General features: G+C 47.0%; 1 protein-coding gene across 11 annotated transcripts in view; it reads left to right on the forward strand.

Moving 5' to 3' along the window:
- NLRC5 (NLR family CARD domain containing 5) overlaps nt 1–15,754 on the forward strand; it is a 53,826-nt gene that overhangs the window by 3,430 nt on the left and 34,642 nt on the right. For all 11 annotated transcript variants that reach the window (XM_072873125.1, XM_072873132.1, XM_072873129.1 and 8 more), the window contains exons 2-9: nt 913–1,079; nt 1,648–1,948; nt 3,681–3,743; nt 9,295–9,360; nt 10,641–12,390; nt 14,243–14,326; nt 14,702–14,785; nt 14,871–14,954. In XM_072873125.1, the coding sequence (XP_072729226.1) occupies nt 1,074–1,079; nt 1,648–1,948; nt 3,681–3,743; nt 9,295–9,360; nt 10,641–12,390; nt 14,243–14,326; nt 14,702–14,785; nt 14,871–14,954 (2,438 nt within the window). In that variant the 5' untranslated portion in view covers nt 913–1,073. The remainder of the gene's footprint in view (nt 1–912; nt 1,080–1,647; nt 1,949–3,680; nt 3,744–9,294; nt 9,361–10,640; nt 12,391–14,242; nt 14,327–14,701; nt 14,786–14,870; nt 14,955–15,754) is intronic.

Below are 15,754 nucleotides of genomic sequence, written 5' to 3' on the forward strand. Positions count from 1 at the left end.
GTCCCCACCTCATGTAAACTTGGGTGTTACAGCAACTGCGGGAATTTTTCCCACATCACACACGGTGCAGCCATCTTGGACCTGGAAGGACTGTCCCATCTAGATGCAAGACAGGTAGCTGGTGATGGAGGCCACTCCCTGTAGTTTCTATTTCTCAGCCTTTCTGCAAACATGGTGATGGTAGTTGTAGTTGGAGCTGGCTTTTTCAACATCAGTGTAGGCAGCTGTCTGTTGGGGATAGCACAGTGGCACGGTCCTGATGCTGCTGTAGCCTGGGCTGGGGTTCTGCTGCAGGATGTTTGGAGGCATGCAGGATGGCAATCGCTTTCCTTGTCCCTTTCCCTGTGGTTGGACACCAGCCAGCGCCAGCTGCAATGCAGGGAGAAACAGTTCCCTTTGCCATCTCTGCTGAGAGGTGGGGGGCTGGCACTGGCACAGGTGGTGTTTTCAGCCCCCTGCACCTGAAACTCCTTTGCGAGAGCTGTGTAACCTCAGAGTATCAGCTTTTCACAGTTTTTCTGGTGTGACAGACTGCCTGACTTGAGCAAGCTGCTGCTTCTTCTGCTTCAATTTCCATGGAGGGGCTAAGAGCAGCAGGTTGGCATAGAAGACCAGCTCAAGTCAGGCAGTGACACCAGGAAAGCTGTGATTCCCTTGAAGTGTTCCTGTAAAGCCTGTCTTCACTTGCATCTTAGGGCACAAGGCTCAGTCCTGCATTTTCATCACACCAGTAGTGGATCCTCAAATGTCCAAGCTTTGTGGTCACTGCTGGTTTCAGTTGAGGTTGCTACCTAGAGATGAAAAGCTCCACAGCTGACTCCAGGATCAAAGGCAGAGCTTCTAGATCTGGGACCCGTGTAATTGCCCATGCCCTTTCATATCTACATCCTGCTCTGTTGTTATTATTCCTAGGCACAAGCACCAAGTGAGGCAACTGCATATAGGCATGCACCATGTGTTGGGGTTGTCACTGTGTGCTGAAGCACTGCTGCTAGCAGATCAGTTCTTCGTCAGGGTATGGAGCAGAAGCTACCTTTGCATTTGACAACTGAGAGGAAGCTGACCACACAACAATGCAGGTAGGAGACCATATGTGCATGGCTTTGCTGTGGGAAAGAAGTGGAAGTGGAGGGTGACATTGTCACCAAAGCAGAAATGAGTTGTTCATCCCCACAAAACGAGCAGCAAGAATAGCTGCTTGAGCCCTTTGTGCGGGGAAATATCTTGCTCTTAGAGTGCCATGCCTCCCCAGAGGTCCTGCTGCAAGTGAAAGATGTCCGAGATGTTATCTTTGGCAGATAGCCACCACGGTGATACAGACGTCAACAGAGCTTCTCCCTAGCTGATGCTAGAGAGACTGACTCCTGTTGTTTGCTTGTAGTACCACTTGCAGTACCTTGCAGTACCACTGCATTAGGCACTGTGCAGACAAGCACTGTGGTCCTTGCACCACGTAATGGCTGGGCTGGGATTTGCCACACGACATGGTAAGAGTAAGGCAGATAACAAAATGCTGGTTTGGACCAAGGGGTAGAAAAGCAGATCAAGTTATCAAGGGCTGTGCTGGCTGCTCAACAGCAGGGCTGTGTGGGTGAACATCTCTCACTCCTATGCCCATTGCTACTCTTTCTGGTTTCATCCCTCTAGCCTCCATTTCAGAATGATGATCTAGACCTGGAAGCAGCCATAGCAAGTGCCCGCCCCCAGCTAGTGGAGTTTCTCAGTCACCGTCCCGAATGGCTGCTCACGACCTCCCAGCACTTCCTCCCAGGTATGGCCCTGAATGGCCTGGATGGTATCACCGACCACAGAGAAAAAGTCTCAGTGCTTCTTGACCTGCTGGAGAAGGCTGGCCCTGCCACCTGGCAACAGTTTGCACAGTACCTCTGCATGGAGAGCGACCTCCCCCTGGATCTGGAGATACTGCTTATAAGTTCTGCCGGAGAAGGTAATGGAGATCAGGCCAGCTTCCTCTGAGAGTCTCCAAACACAGCCAACGCCTTGGCCCCCCATAGCCAACAGACCAGTCTAGGCAGTGAGACCACCAGTGCCCTCACTTGCGCGGTCAGTGCCTCATCAGTGAGAGGTGGCAGTCCTCTCCATGGTGTCCAGGCAGCTTACAAGCCTTTTTAACCAAGCCACTTGATTTAAAAAATGATGCTCCGCAGGAAAAAAAATGATGCTTCGCAGGGAGTCTTACACAATGAGTCCTTCTCAGCGGTACTGTCTTTCACATCCTGCTTGCAGTAACTTGTCGTTACTTGCATCAGTTGGACAGATGCAGCCTTTGGTAACCAAATGCAGCAGTAGTTACTTTTGCAGAGATGAAACGGGGGAAAGACCAGACAAACAGCAGGGAACACAGACTGATAGGGGCTTTCTCTTGGGACCAAAGGCAAAACAGATTTCAGCCTTTTAATGCTGCAGCATATCATAAAAGAAGATGTCTCTTAAGGTTTCGGAGTTGGTTTATGCTGGTGTAACTGTAGTATTAACAGTTTAGCTTCACTGATCCTTCTGAAGATTAATTGCTTTTGGTTTTGCTCTAGGGGTGGCTTTCAGTTAACCCTGACCCTCTGCGTAGCTATGTGGTTGCAGGGGCTGTCCCAAGGGTGTAGGCAGGAGTTGGTGGTTTGGAGGAGGATGACACGGGACCGCTCTTTAGAGTAGCAAAGCAGTCTTAGGTTAGGCAAGATTAACCATTAGATTGCCTCAGCTGAAGTGACTCCTAGGGAAAAGTGTTTCTGTCTGCATGGTGAGTGAGACTGGAGAACTGATGTGGGCTAAAATCAACTTGAGGGGCAGCCCAAGCAGTGCTTGGGATGAGCAGTGGAGAAATAGTGGGATCGAGTCTTCCAGCACCAGAACTGGCTTACTTGGCTTTACATGGCACACAGGGCAAGAGTCAGGATATTTGAGCTGTTGAATGGATTTTGTGTGAGGCTGTGGCGCAGCACGTGTGCCCATTTAGAGTCTTGTTCTCTGTTGCTTCGTACTGATGCTAGACCTAGAAATACCAGAGTACTGGCCTGCACTCCCAGCTGGGAAATGCTGGAAATGACAGTGAGGGGAATTAATGTATGAAGGCTTCCCATTTGATTTTGGAGAGCGATGCTTTCAGGCATTAGTTTATCTGAACAGAAGAGTCCTGGTGGTATGCAGACTCCTGTTTGGCCTGAGTAGGATCTCCCTCTGAAGCTCTGTGAACATTGTCTGTGGGGCTGGCTGTGCTGAGTGGGGTTTTGTGGCAGCTTGAGCTGTGCAGTGAGTCAGAAAAGGCCCTTGACTGGGCTGCTAAGTGACTCTGCCAACAGTTTCATCACAGAAACAACTCCTTTGCACAGGAACGGGGAAGAGTAGGACTTCCCTTTTTGGCTGCGGTGTGGTTTTAGATCAGCCAAAACTGCCCACGCTCTGAGTTTGTATGTATCATAGAGAAAAGTTGTTTCACTCCTCCCTTGAAAGCAGAGGTTAACTGTATTTTAGAGCAATCTGAAAGGAAAAGATCAGATGGGCAGTGTGAAAGCTGTCTGTGTTGCATCAGTCCTTATACTGAGTCTTGGTTTGTACCACTGTGTGTGCTGCAAGCTGCTTGCCCTTTGACTTTGGCCAGTAGCACCCCATATTTCAAGAGCAGGACACTCGCAGTAACTATTTCATTTCCAATCCAACTCCTTTAGGTAACTTAAGCCAGAAACAAGAAGCATGCAGAGATGTGAGCGCCCGGTCGCCTGTGTTGAAAGGTAAGGCTGGAACAGAGCCTGGGGTGCTATGCTCTTGGAGTTTATCTTCTCTGCCCATGGGCTGGGCAAGGCTACAAAGGTTCCACGTATTTGGCCACAGTGCTGGCAAGGTGTGGGGAAGCCACTGCAACTTCAGGTTTGATTTTTCTGTTCTTAGTGCTTTCCAGATGAAGCTCCCCGGTTTCATTTTCTCTCCCTGAATTTCAGAAAAGCCTTGTTGGCCCTGACTCTGCTAAGGAACTCGCTCATTTTAGTTTCTCTAGCCAAGGGAATCTCCCACCCACTCTGCAAAATCCCTGCTTTTTGCGCTTTTACTGTGGTTGGCTCATGGGTAGGTGGAGGAAGTTGGTTTGGCTTTTAAAGGAAGAGCAGAAAGACTATTCAGGAATTGATCCAGCAGAAACCATTGCAGAGTTGTCAGAATCAGAGCTTAGAAGAACAGACAGTAGTAGTTCTAGGGCTTTCTTCAGGGGTGATTTTGGGACTGCAGCCTTCCTACTCAGTGCAGATCATGAAATGAAGGATTTATTTTCAAGATCCCTCCTCTTCCCCGGCACTTTGCAGCAGCATCCACCACCTGAATGTCAGAAGCCTTTGGTGCAATATGAAAATACTGAAGGTATGTGCCACCACTTAGCGATGTCCCTGGGCCCTCAGGTAACAGCTGCTGGAATATCTGGAAGCTGCTAAATTCTGAGTTGCCTTCTCAGTTACCAGGTATTCCGTTTCCAGAAAATGAAACACCAGCCGAGGTCCTCCCCATGTGAAGAGTCTCACAGCAGAAAGAAAGGATGTGATTCTGGCATCCGGCTTTGTGAGAGGATAAACAGTGGAGGTTATCACAGAAAGCTGCCGTCAGTTTGCTGTGTCCTCCTGAAATGTGTGCTGGGGGAAAGCAAAGCAGAAGGAAATGAAGTGTTGTGTTCTGCAGGCTGCAGCGCAGAGGAGTCACTGAGCCAGGACCCTGGCAGTGCAGAGAGCAAAGTGCAGGCCTTGTGTCCTGTAGAGGTGCTCAGTGTTGGTGGCTGGGGGTGGGTTTGGTGCTGGATTGCCCATTGGTGAAAAAGAGATGATTTGAAGGAAAAGCTGCTCTTCATATTTTTCCTGCTGTGTGAATTTGGGGACTGGCTAAGGCTCACACTCACAGCAACAGGAGCTTCTTGCAGAGCTGGCTCTGGTTCCTGCTGAGGTTTGCCAGTGCCCTGTCCTGGTTTTGGCTGGGATAGAGCTAATTTTCTTCCTAGTAGCTAATATAGTGCTGTGTTTTGGATTTAGGATAAGAATAATGTTGATAACACACTGATGTTTTAGTTGTTGGTAAGTAATGTTTACACTGGTCAAGGACTTTTCAGCTTCCCATGCTCTGCCAGGTGCAGAAGAAGCTGGGAAGGGGCACAGCCAGGACAGCTGACCCAAACTAGCCAAAGGGCTATTCCATACCATATGACATCATGCTTAGTGTATAAACTGGGGGGAGTTGGCCAGGGGGTAGCGATTGCTGCTCAGGGACTGGTTTGGGCATCAGTCGGCGGGTGGTGAGCAGTTGCATCACTTGTTTTTTTCCTGGGTTTTGTTCTGCTCTCTCTCTTTTGTTGTTTTCCTTTTCATTACAATTTATTATTATTTTATTTCTTTTTCCTTTTCCCCAATTATTAAACTGTTCTTTTGTCAACCCACAAGTTTTGTTACTTTTGCTCTTCCGATTTTCTCCCCCATCCCACTTGGGGGGGAGGGTGAGCAAGCGGCTGTGTGGTGCTTGGTTGCCGACTAAACCACGACATGCTCTCAGTACCTTATAACTTGTGTGTTTGCATCTGCTGTTTGCATTCCCTGCTCCTGGCCAGACAGAGACAGGCTTTTAGCACTGTGCTCCTTAAGCAGTGAGCTCTCCCTGCCTCACCCTGCCTCACCAACTCTGCTGGTGTTACCCATTTTAAATCATAGGTCCCAGCCTATGCTTTGCAGTTCCAGCTGATGATATGGTCACAGAGACACTTTTGCCTCTGCTTTTCACTCAGACTGCTTCTGTGTCACGGCACTGCAAGTACTGTATCTTGTGTGTCACATGCAGTTTTCAGATCTTGAAAACAAAAGTGACCTTTCTGTTCTGCAGACAGGCTGCTGCTGCTAGCTGCTGTGGTGCCCTAGTGAGTAGGCCGTCGATCTTGCAAGTTGCTGATGGAATAGAAATTTGAAAATAGTGCTGAAAGTTACTAGGACCGGTTAAGAAAGGAAAGACTCATGCCTCTCTCAGCTCTGCCCATTCTCTCCATCTGAGAGAGCACCATAAATGAACAAGGAATTAATCACCATAAACAGCCCTGGGAATCTGGGCTGTGCATTCTCCAGAAATAGCTGTTCCCTGCCCTGTTCCCCAGGCTAACAGAGCAGTTCCTGTGCTCAAAGCAAGACAGATGGATCACCCAGCCTACAAAAAGACTCACCAGTGAGGTGGTTGTGGTCAGTCTTGGAAAATGCAGGGCAGCTTTTCACAGCAGTTTATCTAGCGCCTTCATCCAGTGCTCTCTGGCCAGCTGAGCTTGTGGAGGCTGACCTGGCAGCTGGCTTTGCTCACAAGCAAACTTTCTGTGGAGCTGAGATATGTCTAGTAATTGATATTTCCTGCTCCTGCTTTCTTTCAGGTCCATCGCACGGGCTTATCCTGCTTTGGGTGGACTTAAATCCTAAGGAGGAGTGGAGAACAATTGAAAGAAATTGGGCTGTGGGCTTTGCTACAGTGTGTAGCTGGGATATGTGGTACTGCTATTTGGTTTATTTCTGTCTCAAATCTGCCAGGCTTCTTTCATATGCTCAGAACCACTTCCTCCATGCCTTATGTAACTCTGCAGTGCTTGTGGTGTGTCTTGATTAGGCTGTCTGTAGCCCTGTCGTGATTTAACCCCAGCCGGCAGCTGAGCCCCACACAGCCGCTCGGTCATTCCCCCCTGTGGTGGGATGGGGGAGACAATCAGAAGAGTAAAAGTAAGAAAACTTGTGGGTTGAGATAAAGACAGTTTAATAGGTAAAGCAAAAGCCATGCACACAAGCAAAGCAAAACAAGGAATCAATTCACTTACTGTATGGGTTACAACAACTTAAAGGTATTTCCATTACAATCTCCACCCCTGGTCCCTTTGGACCAGACCATTGGGTTTAACATTGCAATGAACTCCTCCCCTTGCCCCTGCTCCAGCTTGGACTTACCCACAGACTGCAGTCCCTTAGGGGCGTACCTGCTCCAAGTGGAGCCTTATCTATGAGCCACAGTCTCTCCAGGGGTATAACTTCTGTGTCATAGACTTATCCACAGCCACAGTCACTTTGTGGTGCACCAGTTCCAGCGTGGCCTTCTCCATGGGCCACAATGCCTTCAGAGATATACCTGCTCCAGCGTAGCCTTACCCACAGCCACAGTCCCTTCAGAAGTAAACCTCCTCCAACATGGCCTTACCCATGGCTGCAATCCCTCCAGGGGTGTACCTGCTCTGTTGTGGGCTTATCCATGGACAGATGCTTTGAAGGTGCTCCAGCATGACCTCATGCACAGCCACTGATTCTTCAAGGTGTACCTGCTGCAGCATGGACTTATCCACAGCCAGAGATGCTTCAGGGTGTACCTTCTCCAGTGTAGATTTATCCTTGGGCCACAATCCCTTCAGAGGTATACCTCCTGTGGCACAGACATAACCACGGCCACAGATACTTTGAGATGTACCTGCTCTGGCATGGGCTTATCCATGGCCACAGATGCTTCGAGGTGTCCTGCTCCTGCGTGGACTCATCCACAGGTCATAGTCCCTTTGACTCGAGGTCACACTGGCGTTCCAGCCTGTCCAGTACAGCAGCGCAGAAACAGCAGCGATGCCCTGGCCATCTGCCAGCCCAGGCGCAAGGCCATTGCTGTTATCAAAATGTTCCCAGGCACAGCAGAGTAAGATGATCAGCAGTACAGCAAGCAGTGAAAGCAAAAAGCAGCCACTAATGAGCACTAGACTCTAATGTACAAGCTCCAGGCAAGCAAGCTCCATGGCAAGCACAGAAGTCTGCCAATTAATAGCTGAAGAGCAATAACAGCTATAAATTCTATCATCTAGCACATTCCAATCAAATCTGTCATTATCTCGAACCCTTCGAGCCCCACGTTGGGTGCCAAAAAGGACTGTCGTCGTTTAACCACAGCTGGCAACTAAGGCCTACACAGCTGCTCACTCACTCCCCCTCTGATGGGATGGGGGAGAGAATCCGAAGAGTAAAAGTGAGAAAACTCGTGGGTTGAGATAAAGACAGTTTAATAGGTAAAGCAAAAGCCGCGCACACAAGCAAAGCAAAACAAGGAATTCATTCACTACTTCCCATGGGCAGGCAGGTGTTCAGCCATCTCCAGGAAAGCAGGGCTCCATCATGCATAACGGTTACTTAGGAAAACAAAGGCCATCACTCCGAACGTCCCCCGCTTCCTTCTTCTTCCCCCAGCTTTATATGCTGAGTGTGATGTCATATGCTGTGGAATATCCCTTTGGTCAGTTGGAGTCAGCTGTCCCAGCTGTGTCCCCTTCCAACCTCTTTTGTAGTACTAGCTACTAAAAGAAAATTAACTCTATTCCAGCCAAAACCAGCACAAGCCCTTAATGCTCTCTCTACTTCTGTATGCTCCTCTGAATGCAGAACTGCACATACCTCATTTTTTTTGCCTTCCAGCAGCCGTGCTACCAGTAGGGTCATTTCCTAGGATGCTTTTTATGGACTGTTATGATAGTTTTTTGCTAAGGTTCTGGCACTACTTAGCACTGTGCCTCTAAGCAAATGAGGGGATTGAGCAAAAGGATCTGAGCATCATTTGCTAAATATATTTCTTGCAAAACATGCCTTTTAAAATTCATGTTGTTTCCTGCAAAGATTTTCAAAGCCAGGCTTCCACCAGCAGCTTGTACCTCCCTATTTCTGATGTCCCAGCTGCTGTTGGCTGCGAATAGTAAGATTTGGATATTAACAGCTCTGTGAAGTGCAAAGTCATGTTCCAATATTAGATAAATGTTGAATCCTTCTAGCTGATCATGTGTCCCAGGGAGGAGGAAGGACCTGCTTAACTTCTCTGCAAAAACACTCAAGTGGATAGAACAGGGAAGTAGCAGATCACACCGTGGCAGGCAAGATCGATGTTATCCACTAGGAAAATCTATATAAATAAACTGAAGTGTTGGAATGAATTGCTTGGAGAAGTTCAGGGAGCTCCATTACTGAATGTCTTTAGACCTGCCCAGACCCCTAGGTCACCCCTGAGAGCTGTAGCGTATTTGGAGTGGGGCAAGAGGATGGATTAGCCTCATGAGGACCAGCCCAAATTGTCTTTCTATAGCTAGATGCACCTCTGCTTTTACTTCAACATTTGCAAAAGCAGTTCTGTAAATTCAGCCTGAATTTGAAAATAGTTTTGACTCTCCAGTTTTGCCTCTTCAGGTCCCCAAATGCTTTGCTGGAGAGTCTTGCCCAGCTCTAATAAGCTGCCATTCAAAATGCTCTTTTGACATGTTTCTGACTTTTCAATTTTCAGGGTTTGCTTGCCGTCGCCATTGCTGCAGCTCTGTGAGTGATAAGGATGTTAAACAGCAACGACTAGGTATGTAGATGTTCCAGAAGCAGAGTGGTGGTGTGCTTTCCTCTGAGGAAGGACCTATTTAACTTCTTTGCAGAAACACCCAAGAAATCAACCTCCTGCATTGAGGGAAACTTTTGTTTAGTAGCTGGATAAACTCTTAATGCAACAGGTTGTAAAATATACAGACAATGGGACCTGGCAAATAACAAGAATCATCCATTTCCATTTCAGGGATATATTAAATCTACCTGAGGAGAAGGGATGCAGATGGCATAGGCTAAGAACTTCCTTAAAGTGTGATATGCTGGTAAAGCATTCAGTTGTAGGTCATCCCTGTATTTGTCTGCTTTTTTTTAACCAAATCAGGTGACATACTGACAATTTAAAACCCACTAAAGGCTCCACAGTTTCTGTAGCGCATTAAAAACTCCTATGATTTCAGCTCACCCTAAAGTAGAGAAGTAACTGAATAGATGAGTGATGACAAAGTCAAGGCAGAGTAGTTCCAGGAAAAACTGGGTAGCCTGAGCAGACCTGCGGGCTGTATAACACCAGTGTCCACATCCTTTCCTTCATCATCTGCCCTTCTTTACCCTTTTCTACCTCTGCTTTTAGCCTTACAATCCCCACGGTCCAGCGCTGCCCAGTGTCTGGTGGGGCAACACAGGGAGCATGGCAAAGCTGGCAGCTGCAGCTGGGCTGGAGACAGTTTTTGGCTGAAAGTTTGCATACAGGAATGTTCTTGAGGAGGTCCTCCCAGGAGTCCAGATTTTACCGGCTGACAAAACTCAGCCAACTTAACAGCAGTGAGGATAGCATTTTTCGGAAGGTGCTGACCGCCCTTAAGTATCACCACTATTCTCTCTTCAACAAAGAGATGCTGATACCATTGGGGATCTCAAATTCTCAAAGCAAAAGATATTTCTGTGCCGAGGTGCAGATAGCTGAGCAAGCGTGGCGCAAGGCCAGCATGGGTGAACAGGGAGCTAGTGAACACGGAATTATATGCATAATACGCCAATACCTGATTCTAATCTTAAAGAGATAATAAGATGTAGTTTTTATATAAAGCTGTTTCACCTTTTCTGGGAATTTTCTTCTTCTTCAGCCCCTGTGCAAAAATAGGAAAAATTACAGGTTATTTTCATGTGTTCAGAATGTGTCATCTTTACCTAGCTCTGTGGAGCAGCTTCTGATCAGGGCTAGTGTTTCTCTGTGTATGAGTGGTAGTATTTTGGATCTGTCATGGCTCAGAACTAACTTTTTCACTCTCATACTCACTCTGTTGTCTTCTCTATCAGATCCGGCTGAAGAGTACCGGCATCTCCTCATTGATTCTATCCGACAGAGATGTGGAAGCAGGAGAGCAGCAGGAGCAGCAGCACAGGAACAAATGCAGCCACTGGCTTTCAACCAACCTTTTGTCAACCTTGTCATTCGGTGGAGCAAAGCCTCCCGCTTAAAAGAGAGAACAGATAAACGCCGAGAGGATGTGGCAGATGCTCCTGAACTGGAAGAATGTGCAGATACAGCTGTGAAAGTGTCAGATTTGTTTCGTAGTGTGGTTCCATTGGGCATGACGAAGGTGATCTTTTTGTTTGGTAAACCAGGTGCAGGCAAGACCATGCTAACGCACAGGATTTGTCAGAAATGGGCAGAAGGTGTCCTACCGCAGTTTCTCTTCACTTTCCTGTTTGAGTTTCGGCAGCTGAATTTATTAAAAAGAAAATTGACTCTGAAGGAGCTTTTATTTGACCTGTTCCTTCAGCCAGAAGACAGCCCTGATACAGTGTTCCAGTACCTCCTGGAAAATGCCTGGCATATTCTGATCATCTTTGATGGACTGGATGAGTTTGCAGCTAACATGGATGTGTCATCCTCTTCTAAGGGAGGCCCAACATCCCATATGTCCATATCTGAGCTCTTTGCAGACCTCTGCCATGGGAAGCTCCTGCCTGGTTGCACAGTTTTGGTCACCAGCCGACCTAAGAGAGTACCTGACTTCTTATTAAACACAGTAGATCTGCTAGCAGAAATTTTGGGATTTGACCATAAGAAGGTTGAGGAATATGTCAGCCACTATTTTCATCAGAATTCATTTAAAGAACAAGCCATTGCTTACCTGAAGAACAACACCAAGCTCCTCAGCATGTGCCTGATCCCTGCTCTGTGTTATGTTGTGTGCATCTGTTTGGAGTATTTGCTCCTTAAACATCAGATGAGTGTGGAACTTCCTCAGACTATGACACAGTTTTATATCAAAATGCTTCTCATCTTCATAAACAAACAGCAGGGAGAGTGTGCAGGTGGCGAGGAGACTCAGCTGAACTGTAACAAGGAGGCCATATTGGGTCTGTGTGATCTTGCACTGAAAGGCCTGGAAGATAAGAAGCTTGTATTTTATGTTGGTGATATTCCAGAGCACGTGAAGGAATTTGCTTCCTTACATGGACTGCTGACTGTCTTTGAGGTAAAGACAAGTGGCACTCGGCCAGAGGCTGGCTATGCCTTTGTGCACTTGAGCTTGCAGGAGTTTTTTGCAGCACTGTGTCTCATGGTAAGTAAGAGGGTGGACAAGAACTACCTGAAGAAGAAGTTCTCTTTGAAGTCAAAGTGGACTTTAAAGAATGAGGCAAAGACCGAGTTCATGGAGAGTTTTCACATCTTTCTGGCAGGCTTGTCGTCAAAAGAATGTAGGACATTTCTCATGCTGCTAGCTGAACAAGATGAAGCTTGGGTGCAGGATAAGCAGGACGCAATCCTGCAGTCTCTCAAGAAACTGGCAGCCACTCATCTGACAGGGCCTAAGGTCATTGAGCTCTGCCATTGCACATTTGAAACACAAGACCTCAAAGTAGCCCAGCACATTGGGAGCCTGCTGAATTTCAAGTACACATTTAAAAACTTTAGACTGACACCTCTGGACATGTCGGCTTTGGTTTTTGTCATAAACTCAGGCCAGGATTTGACTCATTTGGATTTTGCAGGATGTCTCATGGACATTGACTGTTTGGAGGTTCTGGCCAGCTGTAAAAATGTAGAGCACTTGAGGTAAACACACTGAGTGCTATGAGCTGGTGGGTGGAGAGAAGGGCCAAGGGGTTGGAAGGGCAAGCCTAGTATTTGTTTTAGAAGGGAGAGAAAGAAGATGTGAGAAATTCTGATCTGAGCAGCATAACTTTGATACTGAAGAAATTATGAAATCATGAGTTTATGAGTGATTGAAGGATATTAAGGTGATAAATCCATTCTGGCTGTATTTTTTGTATGTTTCTTTATTTTGATTAAAACAATCAAGCAACAGGGTAGTTAGTGTATTAGATAAGAGAGAAAATGATAGGTATTTCTTGACAATACAAAGGCAGGGCGAATCCTGCAAGCAAATGAGAAAGTTGTGATCTAAATGAAATCGCCATAAACCAGATGAACAGGAGGTGACAACTGCACTCTGAGGTGCTCTCTATCAGTGCTTTGCTGTAATGCTGGAAGGACATTTCAAGGAGGATCTCTTGGGATCCTGTTGTGGAACGGGTCTCATTCTGTATTTCTGTGAATGACTTAGAGGAATATGTGTAGAGTTTGCTAATGTGGAGAAGATGGGGAGCAGCCAGGGTGAGAATTACCTTGACCCGAAGGGAATGATGTTGTCTGCTGTGAAGCAGATGAGCAGAAACAGATATGTGCAAACTGCTATTCCTGGATATTGATATCATTGTAAAAAGGACAGTAATCGATTGTTCTCTGCCTCCATTAAGAATAATAGAAATACCATTTAATTTACTGTTAGAAAAGCTTTCTGGTGATACATCCTAACTCTAAATTGCTAATGCAGGCACAGGGCAGTGCATGGAGTCCTCTGCTTTCAGAGAGCAGATTAGGCAGATGCGTGAGGATGGTTGGGCTGTTCCCTTGATTAGGAGAATGGAACAGGGGATTTTGGGGGGTTCTTCCTCAGCTCATACACACTCAAGTCCGTGCCTGCTTTTGTTTATGGTCTGCAGGATACTAGCAGTCTCAGTACTGTCTCTTGGAAGGGCGGGCAAAGGGCAGTGGGACCCCAAGCATTTCAGCTGCATGTTGCTTGTACAGAACCTATCTAAAGAAGAAGCATCACCTCAGATGTGTTCCTAATGACCGTAGGCCATGTCCGTCATGCCACTGCACCTCTGCAGCATGTTCCTGACTCCCTCTGGTTTAGGGGAACGTGGCAGAGGCACTGAAGGCAACAGGGCCATAGGTGGGTTTCTGCTCTCATGGTCCCCAAACATGCTGTGGGAGACATGCAACCCAGGGGGCTTTGTACCAATACATCCTGTAATCAGTACATCCTGCAACTGATTCAAAGGAGGGCTTGTGTGCCTGAAGACTTATGTCCATTTGTTTTTTCTAACACCACCAGTTCCTTCTATAAAAGAGGTACTTTCCCTAAAAACCTTGTGTGTTTTATATTTTGGACAACTCTGGCTACTCTGCCACCCAAATTTAAAGTATCTGGCCTGAAATCAACCCTCTCATAACTCAGCAGCTCATCACACGGGAGCTGTTAGACACTCTCTGTTTGTATGAGTTTGGTTTGCACCTGTGTGACCTCCCTTGTCTCCAGGGTCCTGACTCCGGTGGGACATGCAATAGGGCTGACTCTTCATCTGTGGCAGCACTTACACATGGTGTCACTGTATCAAAAGGCAGAAGCCATCTCTTGAGGTATTTGCAGTTGATGCGCAAGTTTAATGTTTTTTTTTTTTAAACAGATGTGTGAAAAGATAAAGATGCTGCAAAAAAGAGCATGATACAATGGCTGTTAAGAAAGAAATTCAACACTTTTTTTTTTAATGTGCTCTGTGGGCTAGCTTATTTTGGGTTTTGCTGTGTTTATGTTTTTTCCCTTTTCTTCATGTTTTAGCTTTCGTAGTAGGAGATGTGGCGATGACTTTGCTGCTGCTCTTTCAAAGAGCTTAGGAGGAATGGGGAGCCTGAAGAAACTAGAGTAAGTCTTTGCTTGTAAGGTCAGAGCCTTCTGTCTTTCTATCTGTCCTCTGTTTCTATCTTACAGTCTAATTACATCTGCTTACTCAAGGCTGATGTGCTCTGTGCAGCACTGTATAGAGAATAATGCAGTGCTATGCAGATCAGCATGGATATGTGTGGCTCTTGTTTTATGCTGGTATCAAGAGGAGTATTGCATTGCCCTGGTTGAAAAGGAGTATAAAGTTGTTTGCAGGTGGCAGAGTCAGGCCACCTCCTCTTTGTGTTGGTGTGCTGGGAGTGCGGCACAGGCCCATATCTGAGGCAGGCTTGCCATGCGCTGCACAGGATGCTCGTCCTTCCTTTGCTTGGTTTGAATGATTCTTTCTTTTTCCAGGTTGACAGGTGGGAGCATCACAGCTGAAGGGATGACTAACTTGGTCCAGGCTTCATCACAGTGCCTCCAGCTTGAGGAAATAAAGTGAGTGTGCTGTGGCAATGCCCCTCAAATCAACCAGTCGTTCCTTGGGGGCCTGGGGTACTAATGAGAATGAATCTGTGTGCAGCTTGCAGGACAATCAGATACGGGATCCAGAGGTGAAGAGCGTGATGGACCTGTTTTCCAGAATGGAAAAGCTGAAGAAAATAGAGTGAGTAAAAATGGCTTAAACCTATTAAAATTGGTAGCCACTATGAAGCCAAGCATAGCATCAGAGAGAGTTTAAATTCTCATCAGAGCAGAGTTGCTGGATGTCTCTGTAAGGGTGACACTCGCTCTTAGAGATGCCAGTGGTGTACACGCGGGGCACTAAGCTGAGGCACAGACATTTAAGTGCAGGCAGGGCTGTGCTGGAGGCCTGACTCAGTTTGAGATAGACTCAGCCTCACAGTTCTTACCCAGGTGTTTTAAAATAGTCTCAAGGGAGTCCTGGCACCACTGACACCTCTCCAGGAATTACAATGCATGTGCTCAGCTTGGTGCCTGGCAAGACTTTTTCCTCTTCTGCCTCCTCACCTCTCTTCCCCTTGGTCAGGCTCAGATTGAGATGCCTCATCTCTGCATAAGAGAGGATGGCTCCATCCCTGTCTTCCCAGCCTTTTTGTTAGCCCTCTTCTCCTGTACTCCTTCTTCTAACACTCCTCTAACAGCACAATACTGAATGAGAGGGACTGACGGCTAGGAAAACTCCCAACACGAATCTGTGTCTTTTTAGGTGGAGAGAACCAGCCTGATTTGTGAAGGGATTTAAAGCCTTTGAAAAGCTAGCAGGGGCAGTTTAAGCAGCAGCAGGCAAAGCAGAGCAGAGCAGAGCTGCTGCAAGTGTTGGAGTCTCAGTGTAGTTTGCATTACAGGAGAGGGATAGCCACAAAGTTGTACTGCCCCTGTAGAAGGCAAAGCCACAGCACTGCCTTCCCATCCCAGTTGAAAGGGAGTGACTCTGCCTTTGAA

The sequence above is a fragment of the Ciconia boyciana genome, chromosome 9, assembly GCF_034638445.1.
Source record: "Ciconia boyciana chromosome 9, ASM3463844v1, whole genome shotgun sequence".
NCBI lineage: Eukaryota > Metazoa > Chordata > Aves > Ciconiiformes > Ciconiidae > Ciconia > Ciconia boyciana.